We start from the raw sequence: 25,016 nt of genomic DNA on the forward strand, positions 1-25,016 counted from the left end.
GGACCAGAAAGTGCGGTCATTGGTCTCATCGAATTAGGGAAGGATGGGGAAGGAAGTCAGCCGTGCCCTTTCAAAGGAAGTATCCCGGCATTTGCCTGAGGCAATTTATAGAAATCACAGAAAACCTAAATCATGATGGTTGGACACGAGTTTTAACTGTCGTCCTCCCGAATGCGAGTCCAGTGTGCTAACCACTGCTCCACCTCACTCGGTCATCAATTTGGTAATAGATGGAAAGGAGAAGTAGGGGAGGGGAAATTCTAGAGGGAGATGAAGGCTCGACTACAGTAAGCAGCGTGAAGTTGGCACGCAAAGATGGAGAGGATGGCACAGGAAAGATCAGCTCGCAGAAGAGCAGCAGCATTAATCACATCCTGTAAAACTACACTGACAGAAAATAGATAAATCGTAACACCAAAAATCAGTTGTGTGACATGAACAAAAAAGTTGGGAGGCACATTTCTACATCTGAAAGATGATGTCTATTAGAATTTTGCACCAATCACGTAAGAGAGGCACTAATAACGCCATTACGAGTGTGTAAATCAGGTTTGCTTCAAATACGTGCGACAACAGTTGTGAGCGTTAGTTACCCTGAGGCTGGACACGATAAATCGATGTCAGCCACGAATGCCTTCTGCGACATTGCAGAAAGACTTGGCAGTGATGTAACCACTGTACATGACTGCTGGCAGTGGTGGTTACAAGAATGTACAGTGGCAAGAAGACCGGTCAACGGGGTGGAGGTGTGTTGTATTTTCTGGTGAAAGCCGGTTCTGCGTTGCTGCCAGTGATGGCTGTGTGTAGGAGGTGGCTAGGTGAGTGCCTGCAACCAACCTGTCTGAAAGCTAGACACACTGGAGTTATGATCTGAGGTGCCATTTCATATGACAGCAGGAGCATTCTCCTGGCTCTCCCACGCACTCTGACTGCAAATTTATATGTCAGTCTGGTGATTCGGCTTTGTTGTGCTGCCATTCGTGAACAACATTCCTGAGGGTGTTTTCCAACAGGATAACGCTTATCCACATACTGCTGTTGTTACCCAACACGCTCTACAGAGAGTCAACAGTTTTCCTTGGCCTGCTCAATCACCTGACCTGTCTCCAATCGAGTACGGATGGGAGATCGTCGGATGACAACTTCAGCATCATCCACAACCGGCATTAACTATCCTCGTATCGACTGACCAAGTGTGACAGGCACGAGACTCCGTCCCACAAACTGATATCCAGCACCTATACGATACAATGCATGCTTGCCTTCAACATTCTAGTCGTTACACAGGTTATGAATATACCAGCATTCCACATTTGCAATGGCTTTTCACATGCTTACATTAACCTGTCACTTAAATATGTTACCTGCAAAAAGCTATTTGCAAAATTTCATCACTGTACATTAATTATGTCTTGATGTTGGTTTTTTTTCCCCGTCAGTGTATTTCAGTTAATATTTCATACCAAGTAGTTCAGAAATCTCATCTGCAACTGTATATTAACAGAAAAACTTTTGGAATTACTTACAGCTTGCTCCGAAATAAATATCTGGTGAGGCTTTTGAAAGTGGCCAGGTACTTCCAACATCTGCAATGAGAAAACAAAGCACAATGTCACTTTCAATAGCATTAGTACATTAACAAATTTTTGTGCAATATCTCAGACTTGAGACAGGCGTAGAAAATAGGAGCAACTTGATATCCCGGGATATGGTTACTATAACTATGATTGCTAGCAAACTGCATAGCTCTTTCAGAGATTCATGTTCTGACCTGATAATCACTTTCTATTACTGGCAAAATGTCACAATTTCAATAAAATTTCACAATTCGTGTCCAATATTTTCATAAATAACGTAGTCTATGAAACTTCCTGGCAGATTAAAACTGTGTGCCCGACCGAGACTCGAACTCAGGACCTCTGCCTTTCGTGGGCAAGTGCTCTACCAACTGAGCTACCGAAGCACGACTCACACCCGGTACTCACAGCTTTACTTCTGCCAGTACCTCGTCTCCTACCTTCCAAACTTTACAGAAGCTCTCCTGCGAACCTTGCAGAACTAGCACTCCCAAAAGAAAGGATATTGCGGAGACATGGCTTAGACACAGCCTGGGGGATGTTTCCAGAATGAGATTTTCACTCTGCAGCTGAGTGTGCGCTGATATGAAACTTCCTGGCAGATTAAAACTGTGTGCCCGACCGAGACTCGAACTCGGGACCTTTGCCTTTCGCAGGCAAGTGCTCTACCATCTGAGCTACCAAAGCACGACTCACGCCCGCTACTCACAGCTTTACTTCTGCCAGTACCTCGTCTCCTACCTTCCAAACTTTACAGAAGCTCTCCTGCGAACCTTGCAGAACTAGCACTCCTGAAAGAAAGGATATTGCGGAGACATGGCTTAGCCACAGCCTGGGGGATGTTTCCAGAATGAGATTTTCGCTCTGCAGCGGAGTGTGCGCAGATATGAAACTTCCTGGCAGATTAAAACTGTGTGCCCGACCGAGACTCGAACTCGGGACCTTTGCCTTTCACGGGCAAATGGTAGAGCACTTGCCCGCGAAAGGCAAAGGTCCCCCAGCAGCTGTTACAGAGTACCTGCATTTCGTTTGATTTCTTACTCCTATTTGTTTCTGTGTCTATACTGCACTGAAAATATCTGCATAACAGTGCAAATGTCTACAATATGCACTGTGTGTGACTCGTTTCCTGACAAACTCGCCCCATGCACTCACGCTCGTTGCTGTTGACAACATCAATGCCCACTCTACGCTTCGCCCTCAAGCTCGCATTCAGTGCTGCTCCGTTCCGTCTCAAGGTTGTTAAACCGGCAGAGTTAATTGTACATTGAGAGGACCTGGACGTTATGAAGGCTCAAAAAATTGGAAATTTTGTTTTTTTTATCTAGCATCTTTTTTCTGATTTTTCCTACTCTTCGAATATATGCTTTATGTATATTACCGCATCACTTTTGTGTATACATGTCTTTTCAAAGCAGATGTGGCACATGTTCTTTAAATGCCTAGCTGTCAAACACGAAACCTTCACTAAAATGGAAACACACACACACACACACACACACACACACACACACACACACACACACACACACACACACACAAAATACCAGAAATTGTTATGGTAGTGTTGATTTGGGGGAAAAGACCAAACAGCGAGGTCATCGGTCTCATTGGATTAGGGAAGGAATTCGGCCGTGCCCTGTCAAAGGAACCATCCCGGCATTTGCCTGAAGCGATTTAGGAAAATAACGGAAAATCTAAATCAGGATAGCCGGATGCAGGATTGAACTGTCGTCCTCCCGAATGCGAGTCCAGTGTGCACGACCTTGCTCGGTGTGTTATGGTAGAACTAAAGCCAATATATAAAGATTGTTCAGATTCTAAAATACAGGAAAAAATTTTAGTGGCAAAACACAGAACAAAATGAAAATTTTTATAGTTTATCAGTAGTTCTGCATTTGAATTTATTGCTCATATGACACATTTCGGAATTTATCCCTCATCGGATACCTGCAAAAAGCAAATGCAAAAACAAAAAAAAATTAGTAAAACGCAGTAACGGATAGCTATTGGGTTACAATCGACTAAAGTCGCTTGGCACAAACTCTACTACACCTACCTACAAGTGATTGCTGCACATAGATATGGCGTTTCAAGTTGCATGGGAAAGAAAAATTTGCAGACTGAATACACAATCTGCAGAGTGTGGACACTGTGTCAAACTTATTTTAGAAAATATTTATAGCTGCATTTGGGAGCACGCGCCAAAAATTATTTTTGTTGGCATGTGAACTTTCCAGATTGGTGTTCTGGTGTAATCACAAGTGCGAGAACGAAGATGGAGAATGCAAGACCAGAGAAGGCAGTGAGACGACATCAGCCAATAGTGCGCTGACCAGGATGTCACCACTATAGAAGCGGCATCTAGACGGTGTGAATATAAGTGCCGCTCCTGCCAACATCAGGCAGACAGTATTAGCAAAGTAGTGGCAGAGAGCCCTATTATAGCAGTGATGTGTGATCCATATCAATTTCTTACATGGACCTTGTATACAGCAAAGGACTTTGATTGTTTGCATGTCGCCCATTGCTTGTAACACCTTCGTAAATTCAAGTTATGTATTGTCAAATCTGGTTTATTGAATTTGGTTGAAGTGTTGTATAGCATTCCACGAACACCGCATCCTTTAGGCTCCCTCTACAAGATGAGTGGGCAGAACCCCACAATTGGTGTGATGGGGCACCATGAGGGAGTGACAAGCAAATTAAAAACTATGAGCAAACTAAGCATAAAAAAAAAGCTTCTATGAGGGTGTCACTGAAGTTGAAAAAGCTGCTGAAAGCTTGACAAAGGAAGCCAGAATAACAAGGAAACTAAGGAAATGAACACCCAGAATCAATAAGAATATGGAACTGGAAATGTTTGACACATTATCATTGAGAAGAAAATTACATGTAAATCTTTAGTTTCAATTTCCTGTAATCAATGTTTTTGGATACTTAGGTATCATTATCTAATCTAATATTAAAGCTATAGAAACAAAATTTTGAATGAATAATAAAACAGTGATTGGCTACACAGTGAACCAGATTATCTAACAATGTGTTGTTGTTGCTGCTGTGGTCTTCAGTCCTGAGACTGGTTTGATGCAGCTCTCCATGCTACTCTATCCTGTGCAAGCTTCTTCATCTCCCAGTACCTACTGCAGCCTACATCCTTCTGAATCTGCTTAGTGTATTCTTCTCCCTCTACGATTTTTACCCTCCACACTGCCCTCCAATACTAAATTAGTGATCCCTTGATGCCTCAGAAAATGTCCTACCAACCGATCCCTTCTTCTAATCAAGTTGTGCCACAAAGTCCTCTTCTCCCCAGTTCTATTCAATACCTCCGCATTAGTTATGTGATCTACCCACCTTATCTTCAGCATTCTTCTGTAGCACCACATTTCAAAAGCTTCTATTCTCTTCTTGTCCAAACTAGTTATAGTCCATGTTTCACTTCCATACATGGCTACACTCCATACAAATACTTCCAGAAATGACTTCCTGACACTTAAATCTATACTCGATGTTAACAAATTTCTCTTCTTCAGAAACGCTTTCCTTGCCATTGCCAGTCTACATTTTATATCCTCTCTACTTCGACCATCATCAGTTATTTTGCTCCCCAAATAGCAAAACTCCCTTAATACTTTGAGTGTCTCATTTCCTAATGTAATTCCCTCAGCATCACCCAACTTAATTCGACTACATTCGATTATCCTCGTTTTGCTTTTGTTAATGTTCATCTTATACCCTCCTTTCAAGACACTATCCATTCCATTCAACTGCTCTTCCAAGTCCTTTGCTGTCTCTGACAGAATTACAATGTCATCGACGAACCTCAAAGTTTTTATTTCTTCTCCATGGATTTTAATACCTACTCCGAATTTTTCTGTTGGTTCCAACAGTGTATTAAATACTTCAATTGGAGCACGTAGCATGTTTTTAAATTATCAGGAAAAAAAAAAAACGGCCTCTAGGAAATGATAGATTGCTACTCACCATAAAGATGACACATTGAGTTGCAGACAGGCACAACAAAAAGGCTTCCGGCCAAAGCCTTCTACAGTGGCATGTGTGAGTGAGTGAGTTGTGTTTGCATGATTTGTGTGTGTGTGTGTGTGTGTGTGTGTGTGTGTGTGTGGTGTTAATTCTGATGGAGGCCTTTTTGGCTGAAAGCTCAGTTGCTCGACAGTCTTTTTGTTGTCCCTATCTACAATTCAACATCTCCTCTATATGGTGAGTAGCAATCTATCATTTTCATATTATTATTCTCACACTGTTGATATGCAAACCAGGAGGAGGAGGAGCCTACTGTGTAATGTCTTGTTGACAATGAGTGCATTAGAGATGGAGCACAAGCTCGGATTAGGGAATGAATTTGGCTGAATTTCCGTTGTTTGACTTACAGAAAACATTTTTTTTTTAAATACACAAAACGAAAAACTGGTAAATATTCCTGCTTTATTCTTTTAACATGTTAATAATTAAAAGAATAAATTTTTTAGACGCTCTATTTTGAAAAGTACCTAAATAATAATTACACATAATTTTGCATGTACAATTAAAATCAATTTCCACTTCTTTATGAATTTTACAGTATTTCAATTCTTGGCACAAAGAGGTCACAATAAACTAATTATTTGGATAAAGTTTCATTTTGGTATCTATTAAAGTTTTACGTTACTATGTTTCAAAAATATCAGCAAAAAATACAGACACTAGGCATCCAGGTTCCCTTAAAAGTGATAAACACAGCAGTATGGATACGTGTCCTAGTTAAAGAGTTGATCGATATGCACCTCACGTGTGAGTTCACCGAATGAAATGGAGGAGCGTCACAACAACACTATGCCGAGTTGTTCCCGCAGCAACAGCAACCGCAACACTATGTTGAGAGGTGGATTACTCTATTTTCTGTTGGATGTCTTGCTGATTGTCTATTACAAGCTTAATCACTGCTGTGAATGTATGTTAAAAGAAATAGGGCAACTGGGGTTGCAAACTGAACAAACAATAATTACAATGTTGCTCTGCTGCAAACAATCAGAGACCACAGAACCCTTATAGCAAAATACTCAGAAAATACCCCTGAACAACATCCAAAATATTGTTGGTGGAACATGTGTTCATCCTACATACATTGAAGTAACAGAAGTCGTGGGATAGGCATATATACCAGGTGATCAAAAAGTCAGTATAAATTTGAAAACTGAATAAATCACGGAATAATGTAGATAGAGGGGTACAAATTGACAAACATGCTTGGGATGACATGGGGTTTTATTAGAACTAAAAAAATACAAATGTTCAAAAAATGTCCGAAAAGATGGCACTTCATCTGATCAGAATAGCAATAATTAGCATAACAAAGTAAGACAAAGCAAAGATGATGTTCTTTACAGCAAATGCTCAATATGTCCACCATCATTCCTCAACAATAGCTGTAGTCAAGGAATAATGTTGTGAACAGCACTGTAAAGCATCTCCGGAGTTATGGTGAGGCATTGGCGTCGGATGTTGTCTTTCAGCATCCCGAGACATGTCGGTCGATCACGATACACTTGCAACTTGAGGTAACCCCAAAGCCAATAATCGCACGGACTGAGGTCTGGGGACCTGGGAAGCCAAGCGTGACGAAAGTGGAGGCTAAGCACACGATCACCACCAAACGATGCACGCAAGAGATCTTTCACATGTCTAGCAATATGTGGCGTTTTTTTTTGTTCTAATAAAACCCCATGTCATTCCAAGCATGTATGTCAATTTTTACCTCTCTATCTACATTACTCCGTGATTTATTAAGTTTTCAAATTTATACTGACTTTTTGATCACCCGGTACGCACACACACACACGCGCGCGCGCGCGCGCGCGCGCACACACACACACACACACACACACACACACACACACACACACAAACAAGGTATTAAAGGGCAGTGCATGGTGGAGCTGTCATTTGTACTCAGGTGATTTGTGCGAAGAGGTTTCCGACGTTATTATGACCACACAATGAGAATTGGCAGACTCTGAACATGGAATGGTAGTGGGAGCTAGACGCACGGTACGCACCATTTCGGGAATCATTACGGAATTCAATATTCCGAGATCCACGATGTCAACAGTGTGCCGAAAATACCACATTTCAAGCATTACATCGCACCACGGACAACGCAGTGATCGACAGCCTTCACTCGACAACCGAGAGCAGTAGTGTTTGCGTGGAACTGTTAGTACTAACTGATAAGCAATACTCTGTGAAATAACCGCAGAAATCAATGCGGTATGTATGATGAACGTGTCCATCTGGACAGTGCGGCAAAATTTGGCATTAATGGGCTACGGCATCGGCAGACTGACACGAGTACCTTTGCTAACAGCACAACATCACCTGCAGTGCCTCTCCTGAGCTCGTGGCCAAATCGGTTGGGCTCTAGATGACTAGAAATTCGTTGCCCGGTCAGATGAGTTCGGAAGAGCTGATGCTCGAGTTCTTTTGTGGTGCAGACCCACATTGTCAACAAGGCACTGTGCAAGCTGTCGGTAACTCCATAATGATGTGGGCTACGTTTACATGCAATGGACTGGGACCTCTCATCCAACCAAACCAATCATTGACTGGAAACGGTTACGTTTGCCTACTAGGAGACCGAGCAATGATGGAATTTTTATGGATGATAATGTACCAGGTCACAGGGGCAGGTTGAAGAACATTCTGGACAGTTCAGGCAAAGGATTTAGCCACCCAGATAGCCTGACGTGAATCGCATCAAAGATTTACGGGATATAACTGAGAGGCCAGTTCGTGGACAAAATCCTGCATCTGAAACACTTATGCGATTATGGATGGCTATAGAGGCAGCACGGCTCCATATTTCTGCTAAGGACTTTCAACAACTTGTTAAGCCCGTGCCACGTCAAGTTGCTGCTCTACAGCGGGCAAAAGCAAAAGGAGATCCGACATGATATCGACATGTATCCCACGACTTACGTCACTTCAGTGTAATGTTATTGTCTCAATATCAAAATTACTGGAAGTACTGGAGTTAGTGTCCACCCCCTGGTAGCTGAGAGGTCAGCGCGACAGACTGTCAATCCTAAGGGCCCGGGTTCGATTCCCGGCTGGGTCGGAGATTTTCTCCGCTCAGGGACTGGGTGTCGTGCTGTCCTAATCATCATCATTTCACCCCCTCGGGCGCGCAAGTCGCCGAAGTGGCGTCAAATCGAAAGACTTGCACCAGGCGAGCGGTCTACCCGACAGTGTAAGCCCTCGCCACACGCCATTAATATTATTATTACTGAATTAGTCCCTCTTCCAACTATAATTTATCATAGATCCCTCACAAAAAAAACTGTGTCCAGTAAATGAAAGAAAGCACAGTCCACAACCCGTACATGAAGGGCACTAGAAGTGATCGACAAAACTACAGTTCAATATCCCTGACACTGATTTGTTGTAGAACCTTAGAACATATATTGAGCTCAAACATAATGAGGTATCTTGAACAAAATAACCTCCTCCATGCCAACCAACACGAATTCTGAAAACATCAATCTTGTGAAACCCAACACGCACTGTTCTCACATAATGTATTGAAACCTTCAGATGCAGGCAGGCAGGCACGAAGATGTAGTATTCTTTGATTACCAAAAAGGATTTCTCTCAGTACAATGCTGATTTTTACTATCAAAATTATGATCATACGGTGTACCAAGCAAAATCTATGACTCTACTGAAGATTTCTTGGTAGGGAGAACACAATAGGTTATTTTGGAAGTAGAATCATTGTCAGATGTAGGATTAAGTATGGTTGTGCCCTGGGAAAGTATGTTGGGACCTTTGCTTTTCAGGTTGTATATTAATTACCTTGCTCATACTATTAACAGTGACATTAGACTTTCTAAAGGTGATGCAGTTATCTATAATGAAAAGTACTGTTGCTGGGTTGCTTTAAATGTTCAGAAGTATTGAACTGTGTAGTCCCCCCCCCCCCCAAAAAAAAAGGTTGGAACCTGTGACTATAAAATCAAGGGGTCACAGTTGGAATCGGCCAACTCACACAAATACCTGGGAGTAACACTTCGTAGAGACATGGAATGGAATGTTCACATAAGCCCAGTTGTGGGTAAAGCAGGTGGTAGACTTCAGTTTACTGGTAGAATACTGAGGAAGTGCAATCAGTCTACAAACAAGATCACTTACAAATCACTCAGGCAACGGGTTCTAGAACACTGCTCAACTGCATGGGCCCCATGCCAAATATGATTAACAGGGGATATTGAACATGTACAGATAATGGCAGCACAAATGATCACAGGTTTGTTTAATCTGTGGGAGAGCGTCACAGAGACACTGAAGGAACTGAACTGGAAGACTCTTGAATATAGAAGTAAACCACCCCAAGAAAGTTTGTTAACAAAGTTTCAAGAACTGACTTTAAATGATGACCCTAGGAATATATTACAATCCCTCACCTATTGCTCACATAGGGACCACGAGAATAAGATATAAGATTCGAATAATAACAGGATACGCAGACATACGGCCCATATGTAATTTTACTTATGTTCGAAACAGGCTTATGTCAGTTGAAGTTATTTTATTGGTCTTGACGCAGCCACTGGGCTAAGACATTTTTCATTTATTAGTGTGTATGACTTCTGAAGAAAGCTATATTATTATAGCAGAAACCATGGCCAAGGTTTAAAATAAACATAATTTAGTGCAACTGTGGGCTGTCTTTCATCCGAGACTATTTCGTAAAGGTTGCTGTTGTCACTGCCATGATGAAAATAATCCTTAATGTCAGTTTGTCACACAATTCTTGAGCATACTCTCAGTTTGAATATAATAAATTTCCCAGAGACAGGAAAGCTCCTGCCCGAATATCAGTGTGGATTTTGATAGCATTTCTCATGTGAAAATGAGCTTGCCATTTTCTCGCATTTTATCCTACAAACCATTGATGAAAAACAACAGGCAGATTCTAAATCCCCAGATTTCCCGAAAGTGTTTAACATGGTGCCCCACTGTAGACTGTTAATGAAGGCAAGAGCATACGGAATAGTATTTCCCAGGTATGTGAACGGCTCGAAGACTTGTTAAGTAACAGAACCCAGTATGTTGTCCTCAATGGTGTGTGTTCATCAGAGTCAAGGTTATTGTCAGATATGCCCAAACAAAGTGCGATAACACGTCCTTATTCTTTGTATACATAAATGATGCAAAGGATAGGGTGAGCAGAAATCAGTGATTGTTTGATCACGAAGATGAGGTTGTGCAAAAGCGTCGTCATTGAGTGACTGTTGGAAGATACAAAATGTCTCGGACAAAATTTATAGTCGGTATGATGAACGGCAGCTTTTACTCAGAGTGCAAGTTACATTACAATTTAAGCTACTGCAGATGACTATGAAGCCTGACTATCTATGTAAAGACCTTTAATTGCTTGCAAAAGTTTGCCTCCTATTCCATAATCTCGTAGAACAGATAATAACTTCCTCCTAGGAACCCGGTTATGAAGATAAGGTAAGAGAAATTAGGGCTTGTATGAAGGCATATAGACAGTCATTTTTCCAACAGTATATGCAGGTGAGCAAGAAAGGAAATGACCTGTAGTGGTACAATGTGCCAGTAGTGGTACAATGTGTCCTCCACCATACACATGTGGCTTGCGGAGTATATAAGTAAATATAGAAAAAAATAATGTCTTAGAATATTAGTGCACAGCCTTTTTTCAGCTGTGAACTGTGGTTTCACATTGTTGCTGTTCTTTTACACAACTACTTATAACTTTATCACGTCAGTAATAATGGACAAGTTTACAATACATCTGGTCTTGTATGGCAGAATGTCTGGGTGGCCTCAAGGAAAACGCCATGCATAAAGGTATTGAGCAATGGAAGTAACAAATGCAGATGTGTATTGAGTCAAATAGCTCCTATTTTTAAGGCAACAAACCACTATATTTGAATTCACAAAGGAATGCTCTACATTGATGGTCAGAATTAGTAATAGTGTGGTTCTGGTTGCTATCAATAACATCATCTGCAAGAACTAAATGACATATTATACAGAAGACAAATGACCCCCATCAACACTTGAAACATAGAAACAAAAACACCCCATACAGCATCTAAGTAATATTACGCCACTTTCAACAGATGGTTTTTTCACTGGACCCTGTGTTCCACACAGGGCTCTTCAATGTCCTGTTAAATAAGGCAGTCCAAAAATTACATACAAAATTAAGAAGTGGGAAGGTTTTTAGCACAACACAGTTCAAAGGAGGCAATGAAGACAGTAGACAGGAGAAAAGAGGAAAGAAAAACGTTGACAGATAAAGAATTGGAAAGTTAAGTGAGCAGCTTTTTGTGGTTGTCAGCTGTCCAGTAGCAGAAGAAAACACTTTGGAAAAAATAACGTTTTGCCAAATCGAGAGCTAAGGAAATGGCATTGCAGAACAGGGTCATAATAGTTAAAGCAGTTGTAATCTGCCATGTATATTGCTCCTATAGGATTCAAAATTATCTACAAGCTATCAATAATTTAAAAGTCATGGAAATCAAAATAAATGTGGACTAATGTATTGCTGTTACATTTGATTTCATAGTGATGCTTCATGTTCTTCTCCATCAAATATATCTTAATGTTGATCACAGGAATGGACTGTCACATTCACTGAATAGCAGCTTTCCCTGCCTTACAGTCAATGTAAAACGACTCAGGTATGCAAGTAATGGTCCTATTAACGAATAACCCATTCATCAACTCGTTAAAACGATGGCCGAAAAGCTATGACAAGGCTTCCTCTTCATAACATGAACTATTTCTGTGCTGCAATCACTCTCCTTCCAAACCTTAATACTGTCAGAAACGCATAGAAAATTCAATATTTTCAAGTAGCATTACCAGCATAAATATTGCTAGGAATTTAAATTTATAGTATACTCGGGAATAAGACGGATTTATTATGACAAAATATCTGACAAGGTAACACCTTATCAACTTTCTAAAAACTTTACTTTAATGAATAAGCGTCACTTGTGTGAAATTTTCTAATATGTTTCAAGTCCACTTACGCCATTTGGGTAACTTTGCGAATTGCCCTGCTGATTTTTCTTATTGGATCCTATTTCGTCTAATTCTGCCTTCCACATATTGTCTTCTGTATCAGCAAAACGCATTAATTTCTTGTTGAATTTAAAGCGTTGGGATTGTCTGTAAGGAGAAACAGTTTTCGTTCGCTCGCTTTCCGATCGACGTTGGGCAACTCTAAATTTACACAGCCTGAATGGTATAGCATCTGGTGTTAGTCTTGGTATTTTTCTGGGATATTCTTTAAGTTCTCCATTATCGAAAACTCTATCTGTTCGAATTATGCACGATTCCTCAAAATGTTTAATGCATACACGAAGTAAATAACTAGAGTCAATTTGGATGTGCTTAAGCCAGGCATTACGGCGTTTTTCATCAGATGGCAAAGAAAACATTACAGTTCGTTCGTTTTCCAAATAAGCATTAGACAGACATCCTATAACACTACATTTACGTGGCATTGTTAAATTCCACAAATATAACAATTTTCATATAGTGCATTACAGCACAAACACTGCAGAATGCAGTGGCTGACGGGAGTATGCGATTCGAAAGATGGGCCGCTAGTCACTCATTTTCGGTCGCTGCCAACTTTAACAATCAAACTTATTTCTCGAATTCGATCTTTACTGTTTGGGCAACGTAAGCTGATATCAACGGTTTTCTGTTTATTTCTCTGCGTTAAGGTACTTTCACACGAAAGAATCCGTGTATGTATCCGTGTCCTCTACATCTATACTCTTCAAACCATTCTGAAGTCTATGGCAGATGGTAGGGGCACTAGTTATTTCCCGTTCCATTCACGCGTGGAGCGTGGAAATTTCTTTAACTGACTCTGTGGTGTCACTGCCAGACACCACACTTGCTAGGTGGTAGCTTTAAATCGGCCGCAGTCCATTAGTATACGTCGGACCCACGTGTCGCCACTGTCAGTGATAGCAGACCGAGCGCCACCACACGGCAGGTCTAGAGAGACGTCCTGGCACTCGCCCCAGTTGTACAGCCGACGTTGCTAGCCACGGTTCACTGAGAATTACGCTCTCAATTGCCGAGAAGATAGTTAGCATAGCCTTCAGCTAAGTCAACTGCTACGACCTAGCAAGGCGCCGTCACCCAGTTATATTGAGATGATAATACTGTATCAACAAGACCAATGTTCACCAATTGTGGATTAAAGTTCAGTATTCCAGCAGCTACGTACTTTTCTTTATAGCATTCATTACGTATCCTGTTTCAGACCTCACGCCAGCCTGCGTGAGTTTAGGCGCGTGCCTTTCGGCTTCCTCTCATTGTGACTTGGCTGCCTTGCCAAGTCACAACAGACTCTGTGCGTGCTACAACTAACGTAACCTTGCGCTCACGATCCTATGGGTGCGCTAACTTAGGGGGCCGTAGTATATTCCTACAGTCATCATTCAAATCCGGTTCTTGAAACTTTGTAAGCAGGCTTTCTCCAGATAGTTTATCTTCAAAAGTCAGCCGGTTCAGTTTCTTCACTCTCCAACGGATCAAACAAACTTATGATCATTCGTGCTGCACTTCTCTGTACATGTTCAATAGCTCCCATTAGTATTACTTGATGCTGCCTCCACACACTTTTAACACTATTCTAGAACGGGTCACACTAGTGATTTGTAAGCAATTTCCTTTGTAGGCGGACTACATTTCCTCAGTATTCTACCAATAAACAGAAGTCTACCACCTGCTTTACCCACGAATGAGCCTATACAATCATTCCATTTCATATCCCAAAAAAGTCTGTCATCCAGGTATTTTATGAATTGGCTGATGCCAACAGTGATTCAATTTTTTTTTTTTTAACATTTTTTGAAGTGCACAGTTTTATATTTCAGAACATTTAAAGCAAGTTGCCAGTCTTTGCACCACTTTGAAATCTTATCAAGCTCCGGCTGAATATTTATGTAGCTCCTTTCAGATGGTACTTCATTATAGACATCAGCAGGATATGCAAAAAGTTTGAGGTTATTATTGTCTGCAAGGTCATTAATATATTAGATTGGTAAATACACTTGTAGTGGTTTTCCACAAGTTTAATAAATACAACACATGCACTTGGTGGGTGAATGTATTTGTAGAATTTTTGCATACATTTAATAAACAACAGATACACATAACAGAGACTTCATTCAGCAATAAAATATTCTCCTTCACTATTTGTAACAGTCTGCCAATGCTGGAGTAACTTTGAATTCTGTGACTGTAGAAATCATGTGCTTTTGAGGCGAAGAATTTGTCAAGCCCGTTCAGGGCACATTTTCATCCATAAAGGAAGTTCATAGGAGGTTGTTGGCCAGGGGGCGGAAAAGGTGAAAATCTGTGGTGCAAGACCAGGTGAATAAGATGGGCACACAATGACACCCCAATCCAACTCCCGTGCAGTGTTTCTTGTCGGTCTATCAGAATGCCAGCCGGCATTATTGTGGAGTAGCATCACATCACGCAATCTTCCCGGTCTCTGTTCTCAGACTGTGTCTGCAAGATGTCTCAGTCGCTGACAATAAATATTGGCAATTGTGGTTAAATCTCAGGTAAGCAATTGATAGTACACCACGCCATCGCTGTTCCACCAGATGCAGAACATTATCTTTTGCGGATGCACGCAGGTCTTAGGATAGGAATGATGGGTACTGTTCACGAGCCAATTGGTAATGAGCAAGCTGAGATGTACATATACGATTTTTGTTATTTTGGCTTAGAGCAAAAGACACCCCCCACACACCCAATTTTTGAAACTTACCCCTCGCATGCATTTGTCGCACAATGCTGGAATGATCACAGTTCACCATATTTGCCAGTCCTCGAGTACGCTGATGTGGACCATTGTGGTCTAATGTGTTTAAACGATCTTCGTCAAACCCTAAAGCTCTTCAGTGTCACAGTGATCTTCCTTAAAAAGAGAAAACCATTTTCTTGCCATGATCTGTCGAATGGCATTATCTCCGTACATGGGGCAAATGTTTCTGGCTACCTCAGCTGCTGTCAACCCTATGCTAAACTCAGAAGAATATGTCGTATAATTTCCAAGAAACAGTGCAAATTGAAACTGCAGCCTCATTATGAGTGATACACACTATGTCATAAAAGAATCTGGACACCCCTAAAAACATATGTTTATCATATTAGGTGCATTGTGCTGCCACCTACTGCCAGGTACTCCACATCAGCAACCTCAGTATCATTAGACATCGTTAGAGAGCAGAATGGGGCACTCTACGGAACTCACGGACTTTGAACGTGGTCACTTGTGTCATATCTATCTATCTGTCTATATATATCTAAAAAGAAAGATGATGAAACTTACCAAACGAAAGCGCTGGCAGGTCGATAGACACACAAACAAACACAAACATACACACAAAATTCTAGCTTTCGCAACCAATGGTTGCCTCGTCAGGAAAGAGGGAAGGAGAAGGAAAGACAAAAGGATATGGGTTTTAAGGGAGAGGGTAAGGAGTCATTCCAATCCCGGGAGCGGAAAGACTTACCTTAGGGGGAAAAAAGGACAGGTATACACTCGCACACACACACATATCCATCCACACATACACAGACACAAGCAGACATTTGTAAAGGCAAAGAGTTTGGGCAGAGATGTGTATGTTTGTGTTTGTTTGTGTGTCTATCGACCTGCCAGCGCTTTTGTTTGGTAAGTTTCATCATCTTTCTTTTTAGATATATTTTTCCCACGTGGAATATTTCCCTCTATTATATTCATATCTGTCTATATATCTATATATCTAAAAACACAGATGATGTGACTTACCGAACGAAAGTGCTGGCAGGTCGATAGACACACAAACATACACATGAAATTCAAGCTTTCGCAACAAACTGTTGCCTCATCAGGAAAGAGGGAAGGAGAGGGAAAGACGAAAGGATGTGGGTTTTAAGGGAGAGGGTAAGGAGTCATTCCAATCCCGGGAGTGGAAAGACTGACCTTAGGGGGAAAAAAGGACAGGTATACACTCGCGCACACGCACACACACACATATCCATCCGCACATACACAGACACAAGCAGACAATTGTAAAGGCCTTCTTTCTATGTATTCGCAATACATTACATTTATCTATGTTAAGGGTAAGTTGCCACTCCCTGGACCAAGTGCCTATCCGCTGCAGATCTTCCTTCATTTCGCTGCAATTTTCTAATGCTGCAACTTCTCTGTATACTACAGCATCTTCCGCGAAAAGCCGACACTATCTACTAGCTCATCCACATATACCGTGAAAAACAGTGGTCCCATAACACTCTCCTGTGTCGCGCCAGAGGTTACCTTAACATGTGTAGACGTCTCTCCATTGATAACAACATGCTGTGTTCTGTTTGCTAAAAACTCTTCAATCCAGCCACACAGTTGGTCTGATATTCCATAGGCTCTTACTTTGTTTATCAGGCGACAGTGCGGAACTGTATCGAACGCCTTCTGGAAGTCAAGGAAAATAGCATCCACGTGGGAGCCTGTATCTAATATTTTCTGGTCTCATGAACAAATAAAGCGAGTTGGGTCTCACACGATCGTTGTTTCCGCAATCCATGTTGATTCCTACAGAGTAGATTCTGGGTTTCCAAAAACGACATGATACGCAAGCAAAAAACATGTTCTAATATTCCACAACAGATCGACATCAGAGATATAGGTCTATAGTTTTGCGCATCTGCTCGACGACCCTTCTTGAAGACTGGGACTACCTGTGCTCTTTTCCAATCATTTGGAACCTTACGTTCCTCTCTAGAGACTTGCGGTACACGGCTGTTAGAATGGGGGCAAGTCCTACATCTGTACGTGAGACTTTCACACTCCTAAACATGCCTAGGTCCACTGTTTCCAATGTGATAGTGAATTGGAAACGTGAAGGAGCATGTACAGCACAAAAGCGTACAGGTCAACCTCGTGTGTTGACTGACAGAGAGTGCCAACAGTTGAAGAGGGTCATAAGTGTGTACAGGCAGACATCTATTCAGATCATCACACAGGAATTCCAAACTGCATCAGGATCCACTGCAAGTACTATGACAGGTAGGTGGGAGGTGAGAAAACTTGGATTTCAAGGTCGAGTGGCTGTTCATAAAAGCCACACATCACAACACGACACCTCATTCGGTGCAAGGAGCGTAAAAATTGAACGATTGTGAACAGTGGAAAAATGTTTTGTGGAGTGACGAATCACGGTACACAATGTGGTGATCCAATGGCAGGGTGTGGGTATGGCGAATGCCTGGTGAACGTCATCTGTCAGGGTGTGTAATGCCAACAGTAAAATTCGGAGGCGGTGGTGTTACAGTGTGGTCATGTTTTTCATAGAGGGAGCTTGCATCCCTTGTTGTTTTGCATGGCACTACCACAGCACAGGCCTGCACTGATGTTTTGAGCACCTTCTTGCTTCTCACTGTTGAAGAGCAATTCAGGGATAGCTACTACATCTTTCAACACGATTGAGCACCTGTTCATAATGCACGGCCTGTGGCAGAGTTGTTACAAGACAATAAGATGGTTCACATGTTGCAAGAGCAGATTATTTAATTCATTCAGACCCAAAAATGAGTGATACACCAAGATCTGGTCTTCAGGTAGTTGACATGCTGATCGGACGTAAAAGCAAAAATTTGCCATTAAGAGAAACTGTGACAAAGTGTGAGATGTTATGGAAAACTTCTTTGGATCCTATGAAATTAGACGACTCTTGGAAGAAAAGCAAATAAGTAGTAGCACATGTCTAGACGGTCCTGGAAAAATCATTTGATGACTCTAGACACGCGCAGAGTGATCTTGCTTATAACATTAATCATAACCAAATTAAATGAAGGCAAGTTGGAAGATGACTATTGCTATTGACTCATCATGAGCAAATTTAACTTAAATGAAATGAAGTTCCCAGTTAGTGAAGAGTGGATAGGAACTTTGATCCAGACTGGATTATTTGATCATTATGAACCTACAATAGTGGCACTCTCCCAGAAATCCCATTAACGTAAAACTACTACAAGAAGTCAAACCTGAAGATGCAAACAGAAATGATGAGTCAACATTACACCTAAATAAAAGTCATACAAAAGGCATTATTAAATGCTACATGTACAACAAACTGAATCATATTCCCTAGCATGGGTGAAAAGAGAGGAAGCTTGTCAATAAATAATAATTAAACCTTTCTTGCAGAAGATTCAATATGGTCTCAGGAGAGACCAATGTCGTATTTATAAGAGGCAGTTAAATGAAGAAGTAAATAAAACCTTTGTAAATCACTGCCCTCACCCATCCAGCCCCTTCCCTACTCCCATTCCAGCGCTACATAGCCGTCGTTCCACCACCACATCCAGTCTTTTATTTTTTATTTATTTCTCTCTTTTTTTTCTGCTACTTACCACTCCCCCCTCTTCCCTGCCCGCCACCCAACCTCCAGCACTTTACTGCCCGCCATCCCCACCATACTATCACTACCCCTCCCCACCCCCACCGAGCGAAGTGGCGCAGTGGTTAGACACTGGACTCGCATTAGGGGAGAACGACGGTTCAATTCCGCGTCCGGCCGTCCTGATTTAGGTTTTCCGTGACTTCCCTCAATCGCTCCAGGCAAATGCCGGGATGTTCCTTTCAAAGGGCACGGCCGACTTCCTTCCCCATTCTTCCCTAATCCGATGAGACCGATGACCTCGCTGTCTGGTCTCCTTCCCCAAACAACCTAAGCCAAACCTCCCCACCCCAGCCTCCTCCTTTCCCCCATCCAGTCGCCACTCCCATCATGCAATGGTGTTGGTGCTGGTGCTCGCAGTGTGGTTTCAGTTGTCTGAGACTGTAGTCGTGTGTGTGTGTGTGTGTGTGTGTGTGTGTGTGTGTGTGTATGTGTGTGTGTGTGTGTGTGTGTGTGTCTATTGATAACAAAGGCCATTGGCCGAAAGCTTTAAATGTAAAAATCTTTTTGTTGCACCTATCAGCGACTCAGCATCTCCACTATATGGTGAGTAGCAACTTCTCATAATATTGGATTTCCCATTGTTTCATTAAATAAACTGTTTATTATTTCATGTGTAATCACCATAGCTGTAAATACATTAATCCCATTGTGAGACAAATCAGTCAATGGCTTCATGGAAAAATGTTTCAGGGTGCCTACAGAACCAAGACTGGACACAGGTGTGCACCTCTTCAAACAGATGGCCACAGAAGTCCTTCTTCAGGACTCCAAAAATATTGAAATTGCCTGTGATTTCTACATTCTGGCATCCTGAAGGAACAAATTCGTTGCTTTTGATTTGCTTTTCATGAAGAGGTCCACACCTCAGTCCAATCTTGATTCCGTAGACAACCTCTAACATTTTTTCATTAAGCCATTGACTGTTGTGTCTCACAATGTGATAAATGTATTAACAGCTATGATGACAACTTCTGAATAACAAAACAATTTATTTACGTTCTTTCATCTCTCTTGTTTTCATTTTAACTGCCACTTACAGATTTTTGTGCCTTGACTCGCATCACTAATGATGGATGGAAGCTTCAGACTGCCGAGTCATGTAATAGCTCTGTGGTCAGTGTAGCAGATGATGGATTTGTAGTAGGAAATTCTGAAAATGTTGATCTGACCTCCTGTACTATGATAAAACAGTAGAGGTACAAGGGTCTGACGTCACTAACATACCAAACTCAGCCATGAATATGTCCCCAGTTAGTAAAATTGCAAGCAAAGCAAATAACATGACCTTTAATTTTAAAAAGGGTGGATTTATTAACGATGTAAAAGGTAAACTGACTGCCAAATCATTATCTACAAATGGCATCTATTGTTTGATTACAAGTGAAATGAAACAATGCTACTACAATAAAGGTAATGGATTTCTATGGCATCACAAGCTAGGACCCATGAATAGCGAAGTATAGTGAAGTTTTCAAAGGTTTCAAAAGGATTAACTGAGGGTATTGTGTTTTGAGGATCCCTGTAAGATATGCATCACAGAAAAATAATCATGTCTCCCTTTCAGTACTAGCAAAAGGAATACTAAAAACATCTTGGACTTGGTACACTCTGATTTATGCCAACCAATGTAAATTGCATCTTTCGGTGGGAGCCTTGATTTTTCTCACATTTATTGATTTTTCAAGGTACAAGTTTGCCTATTTTTTGAAGAAAAAAAAAGTCTGAAGTCACACAGAACTTAATAATGTCAAGACTGGCATAAACATTAAGAAGTTGTAGTCTGGCGATAGAAAGGAATGTGTCAACTATGAACTAAAAAGATTTCTCCTTCTGAATGTAGCATATATCAGTTTATAATATGATAGTCTATGGGAAAATCAATGGAGCGGTCTCGTACAAATTCACCCAAGAAAAAAAAATTCAAAACCACACCTTCTGCTGGAAAAGTTATGGCTACGGTGTTTTTCGATTCTGAAGGACTATTGCTTGTGGACATCGTGCCAAGTGGAACCACCATAAATTCTGATGCATATGTGACGACACTGAAGAAACTTCAAGCTCGACTGAGTCGTGTTCGACCACATCGGCAAAAGCAGGATGTTTTGCTGTTGCATGACAATGCACGGCCACATGTCAGTCAAAAAAATGCGGAAGCGATCACAAAACTCGGATGGACAACACTGAAACACCCGCCTTACAGTCCTGACCTGGCTCCATGTGACTATCATCTCTTTGGGAACTGAAAGAATCTCTTCTTGGAACGAGGTTTGAAGATGATGACTCCCTTGTGCACTCTGCCAAACAGTGGCTCCAACAGGTTGGTCCAGAATTTTACTGTGCGGGTATACAGGCGCTGGTTCCAAGATGGCATAAGGCAGTTGAAAGGGATGGAAATTATGTGGAGAAATGAAAATATTGTTCCTAAAAGATGTATCTACACACTGTAAAACCTTCAAACATATTTACTAGAATGGTCGCTGGCCTCCTATGTGACTTTATGTCACACCTTTGTTACTGATCCATGTATTTCTTTCCACAAAGAAGGCACCGAGCTAGTCAACACAGCTTTAAATGTTGATGAAATGCTACAGTTTTCAAACAACAGAGGTATTTTGAATCACATCAAAAATTATTTTAAGCGACTGTTTGAGGTAAAAGACTAAGGACCACTGAGCTAATGACAACATATACAAATTACACAAAATTATGAAAAAAAAAATTTGGATCTCACAAACCTATGCTAGAAAAGTCCTGGATAAATTTGGAATGAGTGCAGCCATGCTGGTGTCAACACTATTCAAACTCAGTTTGGACTCTGAGGCAGTGAAATTGACATCAATGTACATTATCAGGAGGCTACGTGACGTCTTCTATATCTATTCCAAACCTCCAGATCTGACATGTTTTGCTGTCAACCTCCTTGACAGATACAATCACTGTTTTGAAAATGTCCAGTGGTTGTCAGTAAAAAGAGTATTTTGATATTGAAAGGGAAGCATGAGCTATACGCTGGAATTTTCTAGAGATATCAGTAGAGAAATTATATCTAGCAGGGATGCAGAATGGGCAAATAAAATCAATGGCAGATACTCTGTAACTGGTTAACCCTTTGGTTACCAACAATGGCCAAGGCATGCCAACTTCTGTGACTTCTTACCCCTTTTCTTGCAAAAGGGTTTTGGGAGTGGTTTCCTGATTACCATCACCTCACCTGTTTCCATTTTATCTTTAATATCCACATCCACTTAGCCTCCTGAGATGTATGTCCCACAGGTAGCTCTACCTCTTGGAATGTGTCATTACAAACTACAGATGAGAATTCTTTCTTCATTGCTATTTTTCTGCTCTTCCTTATTTATCCATTCCAATGCATTTTTGATGTCAATGTTTTGGAAGTCCTCTGTTTTAGTAGTAACTGAATTTATTTCTTCTTCAGTGTGTGAAGTATTGATGTCACAAAGAACTGCTTCTTGTCACAATCTTAAGGCACCTGTGATCTTAGGTTCTGCTATCTCTGGACTTTGAAAATTCTTATTCTCCATGGAATTTATTTCCCAACTGTCATTTCGCTGGCAAGTCTCTTTATTGATGAATTGGTAGCCTTCAATTGCTTGGCAGCAGCCTACGAATGTCGACATCTGTGACTTCTGACCCCACTTCTTGTGATGGGGTTTCAGAAAGTGAAATATTGCACAGCAACCAAAAACCCTGAAGCATGATACAGAAAGCTTCTCGTGCACAAAAATTTTCATCATGTTTTATCTCCAAATATGATGGATTGAGGAAGATTTGATAGGTATGCAGCTGTAAAGAGAGCTTCAGCCCGATGCTAAAGGTAAGTTGGCGTCAGACACCACGATACGGGCTCTTTCTCCCAATGTTTGATTAGCTGTAAACTACTGTATGCTACTTCAGATGGAGATGTCTCTATAGTTCACAGTCAACATATTCCTTCCCATTTTCAGACCACAACTTCTTGATATTTGTGCCTGTCTCCTTTTCTACCATGAGTTGAAGGTTTTAAATGTCTGTGTGACCTCAGACTACTACTTTAACTGACAAATACGAACCTTGAAAAAACATCAATAAATGTGGGAAAAATGAAGACTTCCAGCAATAGAAGTTTTTTCCGTTGGCCCACACAAATCAGAATGTACTAAGTCCAAGACGTTTTTAGAAGATCTTTTGCTAGTTTTGAATGGAAAATGTGATTACTTTTCCATCATGTAAAGCTTACAGGAATCCACGACCACAATATCCTCATCCAATCTGATTGAAACCTTTGCCAACTTCAGTATACTTTTGTGAGTCATACACCCTCAACTGCGAAGCTATAGGAATCCACTACCTTTCGTGTAATAGCATTGTCTCATTTTACTTGTATTCGGACAATAGACACAATTCCTCTTAAGCACTGGTTTGGCTATTAATTCACCGTCTTCATCATACAGGAATACACTTTGTGTCATGTCGGCACTTACTGACAGTCACATTAAGTAGCAATGACCAATCTCTAGGCTGGAAAACTCTGGGGGTGGGGGGTCTCTGGCACAGTGCTCGGTGGTGAGAGAAGGGGCTGTTGAGTGGAGTGGAGCATGCCAAGAGAGTGGCAGGCACGGCATAGCTGGAGAGCGGAGCAAATTATCTGGGAACAAGCGGTGCACTTGGAGACGTGCTCAAATCGTGTTACTGCACAAGTATCAATGCTCGATCGGAAAACGGGACAGATTTATTTTGTGGCGACGTAAATACTTACGAAACAGACGTTTGAATTAAGGTGTGACAGTACTGTGTTCTGCAGAGATTACTGAAGAAGCCTGTCAGAAATGTTCACCACTGTTGTCACGGTCTATCTGTTGTGAAATACCAGTACTATTTGTGGTTTGGAGACAAGGTGCTGAATTTACTATCGGTCAGTCCCTTGTAATGTGTCAATGGTGTTTTAAAAGGCATTCTTACAAGGCACCAAAGTAACAGGCTGGTGTTTCTCTATTACTGCTGGTAACAGCCTGACGCTATGATCTCATTACAGGTGCTTGCATATTATTTGTTAAGCTGATGAAATCTTGTTGTTTCCAGTGTGCAACATATACTTTTGCAGGCTGACAAAGTAAGTGTCTACATACTACATATATGAGGCCACAATCTGTGCCAATGGACTCCACGTAATGGTGCTTCTGTAAAAGGAAAATGCACTATATACACATTCTATGGTGCTCACTTACTGGACAGGATAGTGGCAGTGGTTCTGGTGTGCTGCAACAGAAGGGAAGCATCAATTTGCGTTCATTATAGATTTCTGCATTTCTGTAAAGGTTGTTCATCCAGTCCTACAAATAGATACATGTTCTTTGCTCCTGAATTACTGGACAGGATAGTGGCAGCAGTTTTGGTGTATGCAACAGAACGGAAGCATCATTTTGTATTCACTACTGTATTTTTGTATTATGGTTTTATAAAAACAAACCATTTTGTATTTGTTGTTTTTAAAATTTTTTCTTAATTCCTTCACCCTGTTAGTCATTTAGATTGTACTAAGCATACTATTTATACTCGAGGTAACCATTGTGCAATTTGATAAAATTGGCCTTGTATTGTACACTCAATCAATTGATTCCCGCTTCCTAAACAACTTTTAATAAAAAATGGTCATATTATTCCCTTTGGCTACAATGTAAGTAATTGAGAGCAAATTCAAGGCTGAGTTTGGAATGTGAGTGACATAAGATGCTTGTACTTCTGCAATTTTTATCACCAGTATAGAAAGTCAGATCAACGCTTCCAGAAGCCTCTGCTACTAAGCCATCGCATCTATCTCTTGTGAATGTTTAGAATATGCTGCAAGAAAGGCTTTCTTGGATTCTGCCCATATTCTAGTGACACTCCCCAACCCCTTTTTAATGAGCTTGTTCCTAGA

General features: G+C 41.1%; 1 protein-coding gene across 3 annotated transcripts in view; it reads right to left on the reverse strand.

Annotated features, from left to right (window-relative positions):
- The window catches only part of LOC124720416, a 331,791-nt gene that overhangs the window by 285,083 nt on the left and 21,692 nt on the right, over window positions 1–25,016 (reverse strand). For all 3 annotated transcript variants that reach the window (XM_047245766.1, XM_047245767.1, XM_047245765.1), the window contains exon 3: window positions 1,527–1,586. In XM_047245766.1, coding sequence (XP_047101722.1) covers window positions 1,527–1,586 — 60 coding nt within the window. The remainder of the gene's footprint in view (window positions 1–1,526; window positions 1,587–25,016) is intronic.

Source organism: Schistocerca piceifrons, chromosome 11 (assembly GCF_021461385.2).
Source record: "Schistocerca piceifrons isolate TAMUIC-IGC-003096 chromosome 11, iqSchPice1.1, whole genome shotgun sequence".
NCBI classification, from domain to species: Eukaryota; Metazoa; Arthropoda; class Insecta; order Orthoptera; family Acrididae; genus Schistocerca; species Schistocerca piceifrons.